At 53.0% G+C, this 15,530-nt stretch overlaps 1 protein-coding gene across 1 annotated transcript in view; it reads right to left on the minus strand.

The window, feature by feature from the left end:
- The window catches only part of IGFN1 (immunoglobulin like and fibronectin type III domain containing 1), a 49,761-nt gene extending 37,470 nt beyond the window's left edge, over positions 1–12,291 (minus strand). The window contains exons 1-10 of the mRNA XM_047076448.1: positions 12,282–12,291; positions 9,805–9,927; positions 8,342–8,481; positions 7,047–7,146; positions 5,607–5,651; positions 5,297–5,342; positions 4,545–4,719; positions 3,562–3,675; positions 1,890–2,058; positions 420–692 (exon numbers count right to left, since the gene is read on the minus strand). Coding sequence (XP_046932404.1) covers positions 420–692; positions 1,890–2,058; positions 3,562–3,675; positions 4,545–4,719; positions 5,297–5,342; positions 5,607–5,651; positions 7,047–7,146; positions 8,342–8,481; positions 9,805–9,927; positions 12,282–12,291 — 1,195 coding nt within the window. The remainder of the gene's footprint in view (positions 1–419; positions 693–1,889; positions 2,059–3,561; positions 3,676–4,544; positions 4,720–5,296; positions 5,343–5,606; positions 5,652–7,046; positions 7,147–8,341; positions 8,482–9,804; positions 9,928–12,281) is intronic.
- Between the last annotated feature and the right edge of the window lie 3,239 nt (positions 12,292–15,530).

Raw genomic sequence — 15,530 nt, forward strand, 5'->3', positions numbered from 1 at the left:
CCCCACCATATGCCTTACAAATGCCCAGTTTAGTTTCCTGAGATCACCTTGAGCCCACATCCCTAGGGGGATTTAAGGGTGTTCTTTGGCCTAACCCAGGGACTTCTCACCCATACTGAACTTGGGCCAAGCGCTGGCCAGGACCCTCAGGCCATCTTGGATCTGCACCCCCAGAGTAATTCCAGAGGCCTCGTGGAGGAGATATAGCTGAGGTCGACCCGGCTGGCAGTGAAGGGCCTACATCACAACAGCTCAGGAATAGATCTCGGGAGCCTTCCTCATTCTCTGACAGGGAAGGAATCCTCAAAAGCAAATGACGGACCAAAGGGAGCCCCTACTCCTGACCTTCTTCATGCCCTCCTCGGCCCTGAGGCTTGCCTTGGTAGAAGCAGGGAAAGACAGAGGTGTGAACCACTCACCTTCAACCACCAGCCAGGCGCTAGAGCTGTGGAACCCAGTGCCAAGCGAGTAGAGGCCCATGTCTGAGAAATGGGCCCCCCTTACCACCAGACGGTGGGTCAGCCCATCAGGAGACACAGACACTTCATATTTGTTGCTGAGTTGGAGTGGCCGGTGCCGGAAACTCCAGGTGGCATTGGGGCAGGGGTTGGAGAGAACACACTCGAAGACGGCGTCACCCTGCTCTTCACAGTGGGCCTCAGCCAGCGGGACCACCACTCTGGCGGGGATGGCTGTCCGGGAGGTAGGAATGGGGGTGTCAGCTTGGCAACATGACGCAGTGTGACCTGACACGGTGGGGCTGCTTGGTCAGAAGCCCAGGTTCAGACCAGCTCAGCCACAAACCCCCTGTGTCATCTTGGGCAGGTCACCTCCTTACCCCAGGTGACAGTCCCCCCCCCCATAAAATGAGGGATTATAATTAGGTTATGAATAGTAAGACTGTTTTCAGCTCTGGAATTCTGTAATCCTAAATCCGGAAATTGTATCTCGGGGTAAGATGGGTACGTGAAGAAAACCTATATGCTGACTGCCAGTGCTTTATATATGTTATCTTATGTATTCTTGTGACCACTTCCAAGGTAGGTATTATTATTTCCTTTTTATAGGAAAGGAAACAGAGGCTTCAGAAGTTCAACGATTTGCCCCAGTTTTACCCAACCAAGAGGCAACCCGGTCAGAATTCACACCCAGGTCTGGCTGATTCCAAAGCCCCTGCCCCTCTCCCCTATACCAGGCATATGCCCAGGCATACCAGAGATCTCATGCCCTCTTTTTTTCTCAACCTTGATTTAGAACCATGTTCTTTACACTCTATCTGCCCAAAGCTTTCTTCTCCAGTCTCTCCTCCTCCCAGGAAGCCTCTGGAGCTGTCAAGTGCTTCGGTGGAGGGGCGCGGGGGGGGGGGGTGGAGATTGCATACGCAGCTACTTGTGGGATGGGGCAGAGTTTGATGAGGGAGGAAGGGACGGTTCCCAGGTGAGGTGTGGGCACTAGAGGCAGGGAAGGAAGAGGTCTGTACGGGGCACAAGTGTGCCTAACCTGGGTAGAGCTTCTTGCTGGGGTTGGGGGGGGGGGGGTCTGGGAAGTGAGAGTCTGCATCAGAAAGGAGTGACGAGGAGGAGTGGTATTAATTTGGACCTAATCTGGAAATAATTGGTTGCTGCAGAAGGTCTGTGAGCAGGGGTATGGCATGGATGTTGTATGTCTGTGGCTGGAACTCAGCACCAAGAGAACATAGACCTTGGACCAAGACTTTTGGAAAGCAGAGATCACTTCAATTTAACATCTGGGTGTATCTTCCTCTTCTGAACAGTCTTTGCAAGGCAGGGGTAGGGGGCACATCACATTTCTCTTCCCCCCAACCATGGCATGAGCCCCCCTCCTTACGGATCTCCCCCATTCGAACTTCTGAGGGGAAGAGCACCCACCGCTAGCATCCAGTTCCGTGGAGAAGATTTCCACATCCTCCACCTTGACCTGGTAAATGCCAGCATCCTCAGGATGCAGGTCCCGGATCTGGAAGTGGTAGCGTTTCCCCAGCTGCCGCAGACAGTGCTTGAACTGGTTGTCGAAGCCGTAGGGGATCATCTCACCATCCTGAGGCGGAGAAAGGAAGAGGAGAGTTCAGGGCCTCAGCGGGTCCCCAGGACCTCCTGCCCCAACCCCATTCTGACAGCTTTCTCTCACTGGCCCAGGCACCAGACAACATATCGTTGGAACCACATGGGGGATGGGAGGGGGACAGGAGCAGGGGGTGGAGAGCAGGGCTCAGAAGCCTTGAGAACAGGGAATGCGAGGTGAAGGGGAATAAATGTCCTAGGAGTGTCCTTGACTCTCACCATGGAGTAAATAATCTGTAAGTGTTACCCAAGAGGCACCTGAGAGTGGGAGATCTCAGCTGAGATTGAGTAGAGCAACTACCAAGCGGCCTGAGGGGGTTAGCAGGGGGCAGGGAGGCACCACCAGGAGCCCGGGGTGGGGGGGGGGAGCAGCACATTTGTTCCCAGAGGGTCGCTAGAGAGTTCTATCAGATACCCTCAGGGCTCTACAAAACCTAGCACTCTATACCCACGCCCACTTTAGCTAAAGCCTGGATAGATTTGCTATGTGCCAGATACTAATAATAGCTCATCTTCGGTTGTCTACTGTGTGCCAGGCACTGTTTTAGGTACTTGGGGCGCATCAGTGAATACAACAAAGATTCCTGCCCCCAGGGAGCTAAAATTCTACGAGGGACACAAACAACCAATATCATAAGCAGGCAATATAACGTATATTAGAAAGAGATAGAACTAGGGAACAAAAGAAAAGAGAGAGGAGGGTACAGATTCAGGAAGGCAGGATGGGGTTGGGGGGGCACAACAGTGTCACACAAGGTGGCCAGGGGAAGCCTGGCTGCGGGGAAGACCATAGACGTGACAGGCAGCAGGACCAGTTGGAGCAGGGAAACCGAGGCGAGCCCAGGGGAGGGGGGAGGGGGCAGGAGGAGAACAGAGCTAAGAAAAGTGGTAAATCATATATAATCTCATTCATCTTTTAATCGTGCCATGAGATAGGTCCTACATGACCCTCACTTTACATGTGAGGACCCCGAGGCATAGGGACGGTAAGCATCTTGCCTGGGGTCCCACAGCCAGTAAGTGGTGGAGCCAGGATGAGTCTGACGATAGAACTAGAATTGCTGTGCTCTGTTTCCTCCCCCAACACACACATCTGCCCCAGTTCCCACTTTGTTGACAGGCAGTTACTATTGGAGCCCATGCAAGGATGTGTCAGATCTCTGGAGAGAGAGCTAGATGGATGGGGGTGCAGAATTGGATGGGGGATTTCTCAGAATGCTCTTTTAACCCCCGCCGCCGCCTGTCCCCGTGCCCTGGCTGGAGAACCTGGCTGTGTAATGAGAGGTAAGAGCACTCTGCGAACTGTCCACACCGAAGTTTGACCTCACCCGAACCAGGAATTCCATACGATGCAGGACTCACCATCTGTGGACCTGAATTGCTCCCAGAGGAGAACCCGTGGGCCCCTATTTCCTCCCCGCCCAGGACCTGCAACATCCCTGCCAGATCCCTCCCCCTTCAATGGCTCCTCCGGCCTCACCTTATACAGGTAAATCTTGCTCCCAGAATACTTGAGGTCCAGCTCCAGGTCAAACGTTGCGACCCCCTCCTTGCTGACCTTGATGTGTCTCAGGTTGGAGATGGCATTGACATACTAGGGAAGACAAACCCGCCCGGGGAGCTGTCTGAGCTCTCTAATCAGGGCACTCCAAACCCGCAGACCCCAGCCCCCCAGTGCCCCACTGGAGCATGCATTTGCCCATTTTACAGGTGGGAAGAAATTTTCCAAGGTGAGACATCAGGTCAGCAAGGAAAGCGAGAAAGGACCCCAGGTGTCCAAGTGCTCTGAGAACCTGGGAGGGCTTTTCTGTTCATCTGTTATTCCATCCAATAAAAATTTAGTTGAGCTCCCACTGTGTGCAAAGCCCTGTGATAAGGTCAGTGAGAAAGCTTGGAGGACAGAAACTGAGTCCCAGGATGTTTGATGAACCACCTTCAAAAATGATAAAATACTATTTTCAGGATGATGGAAACTAGTTGTTTTGCATTTCCAGAAGACAAAATCAGACTGATGCTATAGTTAGGTTAGACCCAGGGCAGAAGTTCCTGCAGTTTATAGGACACTGTGGAATTCCCTCCACTGGAAGCTTTTAGAAATAAGACAGGTGTCCAAGGTCTGGGGAGGCCGACAGCTGACCGGAAGCCCTTGCAGCACCCGGCTGGGTGCCTTAAGAACCTTCCCTCGTTCATCCTCTCACTAAGCCTAAGAGGCAGGTATGTCTAGAACACCCATTTTACAAATAAGGAAACCAAGACACGGAGGCCCTAACTTTCCCAAAGCCCCAGATTTTAGTAAGTATCAGAGCCAGATTTTAAAGCCAAGTCGTGGACTTTGAGGCCTGGGTCCTTGGCCCGACACCGGGGTTGGGCGGGGACGGTGCGGACGAGGGCGGGTCCTCCACCAAGCCCAGCTCCAGGAGGGAGCGCCCGCGAGGCACCGGGCTGCGGCCCAGGAGAGGGTACCTGGGCCATCTTGTCCTCGTGTTCCTTGCGCATCTCCCGCAGCTTGCGCAGCATGCCGCGGTAGTCCACGATGCCGTACTTCAGGCAGATCCGCTCGTAGTCCTTGCGGTCGGCCGTCATCAGCAGCTGCCACACCCGCTCCAGGTCCGGCTTTTTCTTGGTGGGAGGCGGGGCCCTGGGGAGCAGGGTGGGCGGGTCAGAGGCCAGAGGAGCCCTGGGGGAGCCCCAGGAGCTGGTCTCCCGGGCCTGCCCCCCCCCCCCCGAGGGGCCCGTGGGGAGCTGCCCTCTCTGCCCTGGAAGAAAGGGACAGGGAAGCTGGGCTCTGGGACTGACCACTGTCAGGACACGATGGACCCAGAGATGGGTGCGTCCGACTTCTCCCCACAGTGCAAACTTGCTCGCAGGAGAAACACCACTCCTAACAACTTTTTTTGTGTATTTCTGAGAAAGATGCACAGGGCGGGGGGAAGGGGGAGAGTGCAGATTATTCTGTTACTTTAACACTTTTTTTAAAATATCATTGTTCTAGCGGAGCATCTCATTTTACAAAGGAGTAAATCAGGACCCAGACAGGAGAGATGATTAAGGACATAGAGCTTAAAGGCGGCGGAGCTCCCAGGTCAGTCCTCCACCTCCTCCCATTGGCCACCTGCAGTCTAGCTTCCTAGCCGGTGGAGTGGAGAGCTGAGCCTGGCTTGCCCATGGAAGTAGCAGGGAGCCTTCACCCCTGCCCCTGGAAAGCCCAGACCCACCTCTTTTTCAGGAGATTTCGGTAGTCCATCAACTCCTTCCTGAGGTCTAGAAAAGGAGCAGGAATGAGGCCCCAAGCCCAGGATGGGATGCCCAGGGGCTAACACGGGGCTACTCCGTAGCAATGGGGGTAGGGTGGGGTGGGCAGTCTGAGGACCTGTGGTCCATGGCTGACAGCCAAGCTTTTGAACAGGCTCTCCTGGGCACTGGTTATGCTCCATAAGGTAAGGGTTTGGCCAGGTAGGGAGCACCAGACAAGGAGTAGCCCATTCCCCCAATCCCAAGGAGATTTCTGGCCACCCTTCCACCTACCCTCCTGGGGTTCCTTGTGCCTCTTCCGATTCTTCCGAAAGCCAACTGGACCATCAGGAGGAGAGGAGGGAGTTAATGTGGACAGATGGGGAGAGAAACAAGACACATTGGTGGTCTTCCTGAGAGCCAGCTGAGTGCCAGGGCCCTGCCCTCTCCACCGACCTCCAAGTCACAGCAAGGGCTCAGCAAGAGGGCTCAATAGGGCGGATGGTCTGTCTGTCATAAGCTTTGGTACCCCAGGGCCTTAGCATGATGGAGGTGGAACTCACCTGATTATCATCGCATGCAGGGGAGGCCCACTGACATGGCTGCAGGGACAGGGAGGTGGCAGAAGTGAATGAGGTGACCGTGGGTGACGGCACACTGAACTGTCTCTGGAGGGGCTCTTCCGGCACCTGGGAGCTGCCGTTTCGGGGTACAGGCCAATGTTGCCAAAGAAGTCAGACACTGCCGTTTGGCTGACCCTGCAGCCATTCCCAATCCTCGTCCTCATCACCTATCCACTCCCACTAGTAGGAAGGAGGCCGGAAAAGCTAAATACTGGCTTCCCTTGCAACTAGGAGTGGCCGTGTGAGTGACACGGTTCTGGCCAATGAGATATAAACAGAAGTCTCCAAGGACTTTCTGAGAATGCTTTGGCTTTCTTGATAAGAGGGCCAGATGTACCCGGTGCATCTGTCTGTGGATTCAGTGTGGGTCTGCAGCAGTTGTCTTATGACTCTGAGGAGATAAACCAGCCTCTTCGGGTAGCAGAGAAGAAGAGTAGCAGACAGGGTAGCAGACAGGAAGAGTCCGGCTGTCCCGTGGCAGCCCTGAGCTGTGGTTTGATCCCTGGACTCTGACCTCAGGACTTCTTATCATGTGACATGCTCAAGTGTCTATTTCTCGGGCTATTCGTAGTAGGGTTTTCTGTTACTTGTATACAGTATAGCCAATTGAAAGACTATATCTGCTTTCTCAAGAGACATGTACCTTCCCGTTATTACCCGTGGACAAGTAACTTAAAATTTGCAAGCCAAAGCAAACAAACCGACCCCACATATCTGACTGTCACCTCTGACATAAGCCTGTACAAAGGATCCTTTGTACAGTGGAGAACTGAGGCCCAGAGAAGAAAATGAAGCCCTTGAAGGAGTGAGCGGAAGGTTCAGGACCAGACACCAACCTCAGCTCCTGCCCTCATTCCAAGGGTTTAAGAGAATATCATCCAGAGCCTCTGCCATGGGGCATCTGCTGAATGTGCGCCTTTTAAACCAGATGCAGAGTTAGCGCGGAAGTGGATAAAGCCAAGGGCTCTGGCACCAGATGGGGCAGCAGCCTTGGTGTCCCTCTCTCCTTTTACCCCACCAGCTGCACAGCCTCTGAGGTCTCTGAGGGGAAAAGCAGGGCCAACATCCAAGCACTGACGAGACAGGAAGAGGGGGAGGGGGACAGGCCCACCTTCGATGACCATGAGCCTGGTGGAGCACGTGGCTTCTCCGTACATGTTCACTGCTGTGCACCGGTACACGTCTGTGTCCTCACCCGTCAGCTTGTTGATCTGCAGAGAGGCCAAGGGGAACAGGGCTAGCACCTCCCTTTCCTCCACTTACTGGACATGGCTATAAGTGTATAAAGATGAACAAGACACAGCCCTTTCCTTGCGGAGTCCCCAGCCTTCATCAAGAAAGTCAGACCCCAAAACAAAGAGCTGGATCATGACAGAGAGCAGATGTACCAACTCTCTGCCATCAGAGGCAACGTGGCATAGCAGAAAAAGCTCGCATGTTTTTTTTTTTGTTTTGTTTTGTTTTGGTTTTTTTGATCGGATGGATCTCGGACTGAATATCATCTCTGTCATATATTATGGGCTACGGCACCTTGGGTATATTACTTCACCTCTTTGAACCTTTGTTTCTTAGAAGGTGAGGATAACATCTCAAAAAGTAGTGAATGGTCAGGATTGAGTTATATAATCTATGTCAAATGTGTAGCCCAAGGCCCAGCGCATAGTAGGTGTTCCATGACTGGTAGCTGTAATTATTACTCATATTGGCCGGCACGGACAGAGCGCTCCCTGGAGGCCAGGACTGAGTAGACACTTTACATCAACCTTTTGTATTCATAACAACACCATAAAGTAAGTACCATTATCACCCCCATGTTACAGGTGAGGAAACAGGTACAGAAACAGAGAAGTAAGTAGCTTTCCAAGGCCAAGGTGGTGGGCCTGGGATTGGAAGCCAGGCTGTCACACTCCAGAGCTGGAATTCTTTTTTTTTTTTTATTTTTTTTAAAATTTTTTTTTTTTCCACGTTTATTTATTTTTGGGACAGAGAGAGACAGAGCATGAACGGGGGAGGGGCAGAGAGAGAGGGAGACACAGAATCGGAAACAGGCTCCAGGCTCTGAGCCATCAGCCCAGAGCCCGACGCGGGGCTCGAACTCACGGACCGTGAGATCGTGACCTGGCTGAAGTCGGACGCTTAACCGACTGCGCCACCCAGGCGCCCCCAGAGCTGGAATTCTTAAGCTCCAGCCTCCGCCACCTGCCAGGTTAGCAGCAGAGGTACCCGCAAGGCAGCCAGATCTACATCTGGCTCAGGCGACCTGGAGCCACAGGATGGAGCTGATTGGACTCATCCCCAACTGGGACCATCTCCTACTCCTCTGGGGATTGGAGGCCACCAGGGAGACCTTCGAGGGGACAGGAAGAAATGAGTAGACCTGGGTCAGGGGGAGAACTCAGATCTTACCTGTAGCACGTGCTCCTTGCTGCCAGGGGCAGAGGAGATCTCGTACTTGCTGGAGTTACTGAGGTTACCTTTGGTGCACTGCCAATGCACTTTGGGTCTGGGCTCCCCACAGACCACGGCCCGAAAGATGGCATTTTTCCCTGGGGCAGGAAAAGTGGTCAAAAGATTGGCAGGTTAGGGGAGGGGTGACAGTGTACTTTATTGAGATTTTCATTTATGTTACTTTCACTGCTTTAGGCATTTCAACTGCCCAATCCAAAAAGGGTGTCAGGCCTTGGTGCCCTTGACTCCAAGGCTCTTATGATGCCAGGCGGAGAGCAGGAATTTCCAGACAATGCCTGCTTGGCTTCTGTATCACAGAGTGTGGCTAGACTGTCCATGTGGAAGGGGAAGCAAGCAGGCTTGGGGCAGAAGGGGGTATTTCTTTGCAAGTGGGTAAGGAAAGGAGTCTGAAGGATTCTCCCAAGACTGGGAAGGGGATGAGTCTTTTGTAGGTTCCATGTCCACTCTCGAGGTGGGATGGTCCCGAGACACAGGGTTCCAGCCTCAGAAAAGCGCCCGAGTTCCATGTTTGGCCTGGAAGGCTGGGCGCTGCGTACCCTCAAGGAATCCCTTGGGCTCCTGCCAGGAACATCTCAGTAGAGATCAGTGAGGAGTGAAGAAGACCCAAGGGCCCTCCCCAGTGATGAAAGACAATTTCTCATGACTTTGTTGAGTGGTGACTTAAAGTCAGATTTAGAAAAATAAAGTGCCATTCTTTTTCTTATACCGGAATGTTGTAAACTCAAGGTATTGCAGGAAGCTGTGTTGGGAGAAGAACACCAGTTCTCATCCCTTCCCCCTAAAGCCTTTGCTGCCATCACTTTCCTGGGCACTTTTCTCACACGGCTCAAATTAACTTATTTTATTTTATTTTATTTTATTTTATTTTATTTTATTTTATTTTATTTAGAGAGAGAGTGCAAGCGGGAGATGGGCAGGAGAGAGGGAGAGAGAGAATCCCAAGCAGGCTCTGTGCTTGGCTCAGAGCCCAACATGGGGCTTGATTTCACCACCATATCACAACCTGAGCTGAAGTCAAGAGCCGGGCGCTAACCAACTGAACCACCCAGGAGCCCCTTAACTCCTTTTTATAGTGTCTACAGTAGCTGCTCGGAGGCAGGGAGAGGGGAGGGCGCTAAGAAACACCACCACCGTTCCCGCTCCACGGTTAGCATCCCCCAATCTTATTCCCAAATATTTCTTGTTTCAGCATACCGTAGTATGTCTTCACTCCCTTTCTTCGTTCGGCTCCTCAGGTCCCTTGCCCTTCGGGGGACCCAGGCAGGCAGGCACCGCACAAGTATAAGGAAACACGGCGTGGCCTGGTGCTGGACTTGGGGGCTGGGAGGCAGGCTGGGAAGGACAGCGCCCAAGCCCCCTCCACTGCACACACCCTCAGCAGCTCCCCTCCCAGGTCTCACCTTCCTGCAGCGCCATGGGGACGGGCTTCTGCTGGAAGTCTGGGGTGCTGAAGCCTTCGGGGATATCCTCCACCAGCTGCCGGATGCTCACCCCATGAAGGCGGGATTTCTTGAGGGGCTTCCCTGGGAAAGGTGGGGGAAAGGGAGATGAGCCCTTCCTACTCTTCCTCGTGGGTGGCCCTTCGACACAATGGAGCACCGACCCAGGCACCCAAGGACCATGAACCCCTCCTCACTATCCTACCAGGGGCAGGACTATCTCCCAGAGCTCCTGCCTGTGAGCAGGGCGTTTGAATTTTCTAGTGGAATCTGACAGTCCTCCAGCAGTGTGAATGGAGCCCCTGGGAAGTGGGCAGGGAGCACCCAGGGAAGACCCTGGGAGCGTCATGGGGGTAAAGCTGGAGAAGGGAGAATGCGAAGGGGTTCCCCATGGGGGGCTTTATTCAGGAAAACAAGTTAAAACCCAAAGCCGAGACTAAAAAGAGCCAAGAGACAGGTGAAGTCCCAAAGACCTCTGAGCCCTATCCTTCCCTCCTATCCACCCAGTGAGAAGCCCAGATGAGGGGCAGGGCAGGGGAGGGGAGGTCAGCTTTTCTCTCACCTGCCATAGTTTGGGTGCCTCTTTGGTTACCGAGGGTGGCAGCTGATCTCCTGAGAACAGAAGACAGAATTGTTTATGAGAGGTGCAGGCTGGTCTTACCCCATCTCTCCCACACCATCGGGGCATCAGTCGCTCTCTGGCATGGGAGCTGGGTAGAGTTGTTGTCCCTGAGAGCTTCTCTAACCCCACCTAATGACACTGATTTGTGTCTTACAATTCCCTGCCCAGAGACAGGGAGAGGGCAGGTTGGTGCTTGGTTGTACCTTTCCCAGGTAATCGAGACCACAGGGCTGAGCCTGTAACTGGTGAGCTTGTAACAGCCTGAGCTGGTGGCTTGGCCTTTGAGTGCGTCCCCAGGCCTGATGGCCACTCAGAGGGTGAGACATAACCTCCCCAAAGCTCAGGGAAAACAAATTCCTGGCGTTTGGGATTCCTTTAGCTATTTAGTGGACCCCCCCCCTCTTGATTTTGGAATGTCAGTTTTCCAGGGATATTCTCTGGGACTCCTGGCTCCTCCCCTAACTCTGAGATTTTCTAGCAAGACCCGGCAGCCTTCTGCCTCCCACCCTCAACCAATCTGGAATCCTACTGATGACCAGATCTGCAGGGGGGAATCCCTTAGTTGTCTGTTCTTCAGCTCTTTTTGACCCAGGCTGACAGGATCCTCATAAATCCATCTGGCCCCCTCTGAAGCCAGTGAGTTATAGTACCAGGTGACCAAAATGTTCTCCAGCCTTTCGCAACCACCATTACCACTATCTCCCCCTGATTTCTTCACAATTGCCCCCTTCCATTATGGCTGATGGGGAGTGCCACCCAGGAGAGAGAGGGGACTTGGCCCTGGGCTGGGATGAGAGCCTTGATGAGAGCCATGAATTGAAGGGCAGTGGTGGGGGGATGTCTTGAAAGGATTCTCCAGCAGTCCCACCCCCTGTGCGCTTGGCCCGTGGCCGAGGGGTTCCATTTTGAAGATGCCGTTCCCTTCCCCAAGAGCCTTGTGTTCAGGATAGAATCACACATGACAGAGCAAATTCTTCCCTCCAACTGACACTTCCATTTCACAACTGTCCACTTCTGGCCTCAAGGTGTCCCCTCTACAGGCCAGCGGCTGCCCCCCAGCGCGCTGGAATGCCACGGCGCGCCAACTGCGTTCTGGAGCGGTCACAGGGCCACAGCCGCTGCGCAGCAGGGAGTCATGAGGGAGGGCGAGGGATGATGGAGAGCAGCCGCCAATGGAGGAGGACGCAGCCGATCATGAGTGGCGGGAGCTGCCGGGGCCTGTGTCCCACCCGTTCCCCAGTCCCATGCCCTGGCACCTGTCTACGACCCCCACCCTGGAGTAGTCAGCGTTCAACAGGGACACCTTCGTTGTCATCTTCATTTTCATCACCCCCCACCCCCATCACCCTCACCACCAACTCTCAGTCCCTTACTCCGCTGTTTGTCACACATGAAGTGTAATGCTAACCGCTGCTCTCCCTCTGGCCTCCTGCCTTCAGGTCCCAGCTGAGAAGGGAGAGAGAAGCAGAACCCCTACAGGAACTTAAGGGTCCGAGATTCGGCCACCTTGCCCTCTGCACCCCCATTCTCTCCAGGAAGCCAGATTTGGGACAAGGTTAGTGATAAATGGGCAAGAGATCTGCTTGGTTGGAGACTAGAGGGATATGGTCTCAATCAGAGGGGAGGGGGAAGGAAATGAATTCTCTTCCCATGAATTCTCTTTGCCCTTTTGAGAAGAAATCCCAATTTTTCTCAGCACCAGAGAGCAGCCGTGTCATGCCCAGCCCATCATGACTCTCAGCCCCGGAGCCCAGGGCAGTGTCTCCTGGTCTGTCCCGGAGCAATAGCCCTCAACACTGCTCGCCCCTGCCCCTACCTGCCGTCATCTTGCGTCTCTAGGTAGCTGCTGCCTCTACCTTCCAAACTGGTAGAATTGAGGCAGGAAGAGTCAAATGGGGTTTGTCTCAACTGCTTTGACCATGTTATTAATCAAGATGTAACAAGCCCCAGACCTGAAGTCCTTATTCTAGACAGCTAGTCAGATTTTTAACCTGATCATCATTTCACACTCTAAGCCAAACAGTGCCTGGAAAATCAGAGCCAGGACAAAACTGCTCAGACAGGACTCACTGAGATTCTCTCTTCCAAATATCCTGGAGTCCTCTAGAAGGGATTGTACAGGCACCCCAGGGTGGAATCAGCCAGCCAGCAAAGTGCCCCAGGCTGATCCCATGCCCACTGCTTGCCCCTCCCTGAGTAGAAAAGTTAGCATTCCAGCATCCCCATCTCTGCCCTGCTCTGCCATGGGTGGGCATCCAGGTACCCACTTACCTGGGTGCACCGCCGACCTCCAGCCTCCTGTCTGCTCCCTCCTCCCTGTTTCCAGCTGCTGCACACTGCTAAAGGCTCTGAATGGACTGCTGGTGGACAGACAGTGCCGGGAGCAGATGTAGGTCACTGCGGACGCCCCAGGCTCCCTCTGCCCCTCCCACTCACCCCGCCTCCCTCCTCCGGCTCCAGCTCAGGCTTGGCAGGGCAGCCCCCCTCCCCCAGGGTTAATGCCCTAGCCTCTGAGGAGGTCAGAGATGGAAGGGTCCTGTGACATCAGTTCATCCACCTCCTCGGTTTGCAGACCTGTAAGCTCTTAACCAGATTGGCTTGGTTAAGTTTGTTCCATTTGCCTCATTCAGATAACCCCTTTTAGCAGGGGTGGGGTGCCTCATCCAAAGCCCTAATTTTTCAGCTAAGCCGATCCCTTGAGACCCTTGCCACCATAAGTCACACTAATACATAAAGCCACTGCCCTCTTGGGAATTACAACCCAAAGTGGCACCAAATAGACAACAGACTTTAGGAACTAGACAAAAGGGCATGATCCCAAAGGCTGCACCGTGGAGGTGCACTTCAGTGACAGTGTGGGGCGGGGGGAGACCCTGGGAGTCCTACAGCCAGGAGGCTTGCTGGGAGAAGGTAAGTTTTCTTGGGATAGAAGGTATGACCCAGCCAGCTGGGCTGGGGGCTGAAGGTGGCAGGCAGATGGTTGGGTTTTTGAGGATGTGTGGACAGAAAATGGGGATTGGGGCTAGGATGGCTGGTAACATTTTCTTTAAAAATTTTTTTTTAACGTTTATTTATTTTTGAGGGAGAGAGAGAGAGAGCATGAGCAGGAGAGGGGCAGAGAGAGAGGGAGACACACAACCCGAAGCAGGCTCCAGGCTCCAAGCTGTCAGCACAGAGCCCAGCGCAGGGCTGGAACTCACAAGCTGTGAGATCATGACCTGAGCCGAAGTCGGACACTCAACCGACTGAGCCACCCAGGTGCCCCTAACGTATTTTCTTAAGGAGAGTGGAGGGGAAGCGAGGCCCAGAAGGAGATAAGATGAGAAGCCCACCTGGTCTGCTTTGGAAAAGCCACCTGCTGTCTCCTTGAGGACAGAGAACTGGTTTGCTGCCACCAATAAGCAATGATTGATCAAGAATTCAAGTGAGGTAGAAGGGAAATGGGGCTAATGTGTCCTTCGAGGGGAGGGCATTGGATATTTACATGTACTCATTAACACACTGCCAAGTCTATAGGAGCTACCTCTGCATATGTTCTTAGAAGGGAGATGTTTGACTTCTTCCACTCCAGTGTGTGTGTGCGTGTGTGTGTGTGTGTGTGGACACGCGCACATGCAGATGTATTTGTCGCTCTCTGTGTTCCTAACGCTAGGTGTCAGAGGCTGGTGTTTCATTTATTCAAGAAGTATGTGTTGAACACCTGCCCTATGTCAGGTCCCAGGTCTGGCCCTGTGTGAGTCATTGGGAATACAAAAGTAAGCAAATGACAGGGCCTTTCCCTCGTGGGGCTTACAGTCTAACGGGGCAGACACATGATAAATAGCCATTTACGAACTGCAGCGTGTGCTCTGAAGGAACTGATAGAGGGCCGGGGGAGCTGGAGCTCAGAGACCTGGGGCAAGAGCCACATGAGCTGAGCTTGGACAGGTGGGCTTGAGGAACCATTGAAGAATTGATCTCTGTCCTAAGGGCTATTGAGGCTTATTTAAGCTGGAAGGGTGACAGGACCCAGTTTGCATTTATTATTTTATTTTTTTATTTTTTAATGTTTATTCTTGAGAGAGAGAGAGAGAGAGAGAGAGAACAAATGGGGGAGGGGCAGAAGAGAGGGAGACACAGAATCCGAAGCTGGCTCCAGACTCTGAGCTGTGAGCACAGAGCTCAATGTGGGGCTCGAACCCACAAACCACAAGATCATGACTGGAGCCGGAGTTGGATGCTTAACCAACTGAGCCACCCAGGCGCCCTTCCAGTTTGCATTTTTAGAAACTCACTCTGGTACAGAGCGGAAAAGGAACTGAGGAGGGTAGAAGTGAGAGGGAGAAGTCCAGGTCCCAGGAGGGTGGTCCAATAAACCCAAGATGTTCTTTCTGAAAGTGGAGCCCTGGGCTCCAGGGGGACCTTCTGCACTGCAATGCTTCATTGTCCCAGGAGGGGAAGAAGGAGGCCCAATACAGAGCCCTTCAGCATTGTAGGTGCCTCCATTGGCCCCCAAGTAGCTGGTAGGCTCTTCCCTGAGGCCTGGGAATGGCCCAAATACTACCATAGGCATGCCTCTCTGCTCTGCACTGTCCCATACTTGGATCCTTCTCATTGCAGTAAGATGGAAATTTCAGGACTCCATGGAACTAAAATGGGTCAAATAGTTTTCACCCATCCCTCAACTTCTGTTTTTATCCTTTATCCTTTATCAAATGGAATGCCCAGTAATATTTAGCTATGCTATGTCTAGTATGTTCAGCCATCTGCCTGAAGGTGAGAATCTTCAATGGTATGAAAGCTCCTGGGCCAGAAGCTCGTGTTGTTCCTTGTGACTGGCAGTAGATAACAAAGGGGGGGTGAAATGGGGGTGCTCAGCCCCTTTAAGGGATTTCCTGGCTGTCTACCACCCAGGCCAATGATAGGGTGTTCTGACAATTCCCCAGTGAATATTCCCAGTGCCCAGATTTTATCCAGTGGTGAAATTTTCACACCGCCTCTCTCCATAACATAACCTCATTACACCTCCTGATAGATTTTTTTTTTCCTTTGGGAGATAAAGGAATAATTTTGGCCTTCATTATTA

This window comes from Lynx rufus, unplaced genomic scaffold (assembly GCF_022079265.1).
Source record: "Lynx rufus isolate CCGP_SWC_20201006 ecotype Redwood Valley unplaced genomic scaffold, mLynRuf1.p SCAF_15, whole genome shotgun sequence".
In the NCBI taxonomy this organism is placed as follows: domain Eukaryota; kingdom Metazoa; phylum Chordata; class Mammalia; order Carnivora; family Felidae; genus Lynx; species Lynx rufus.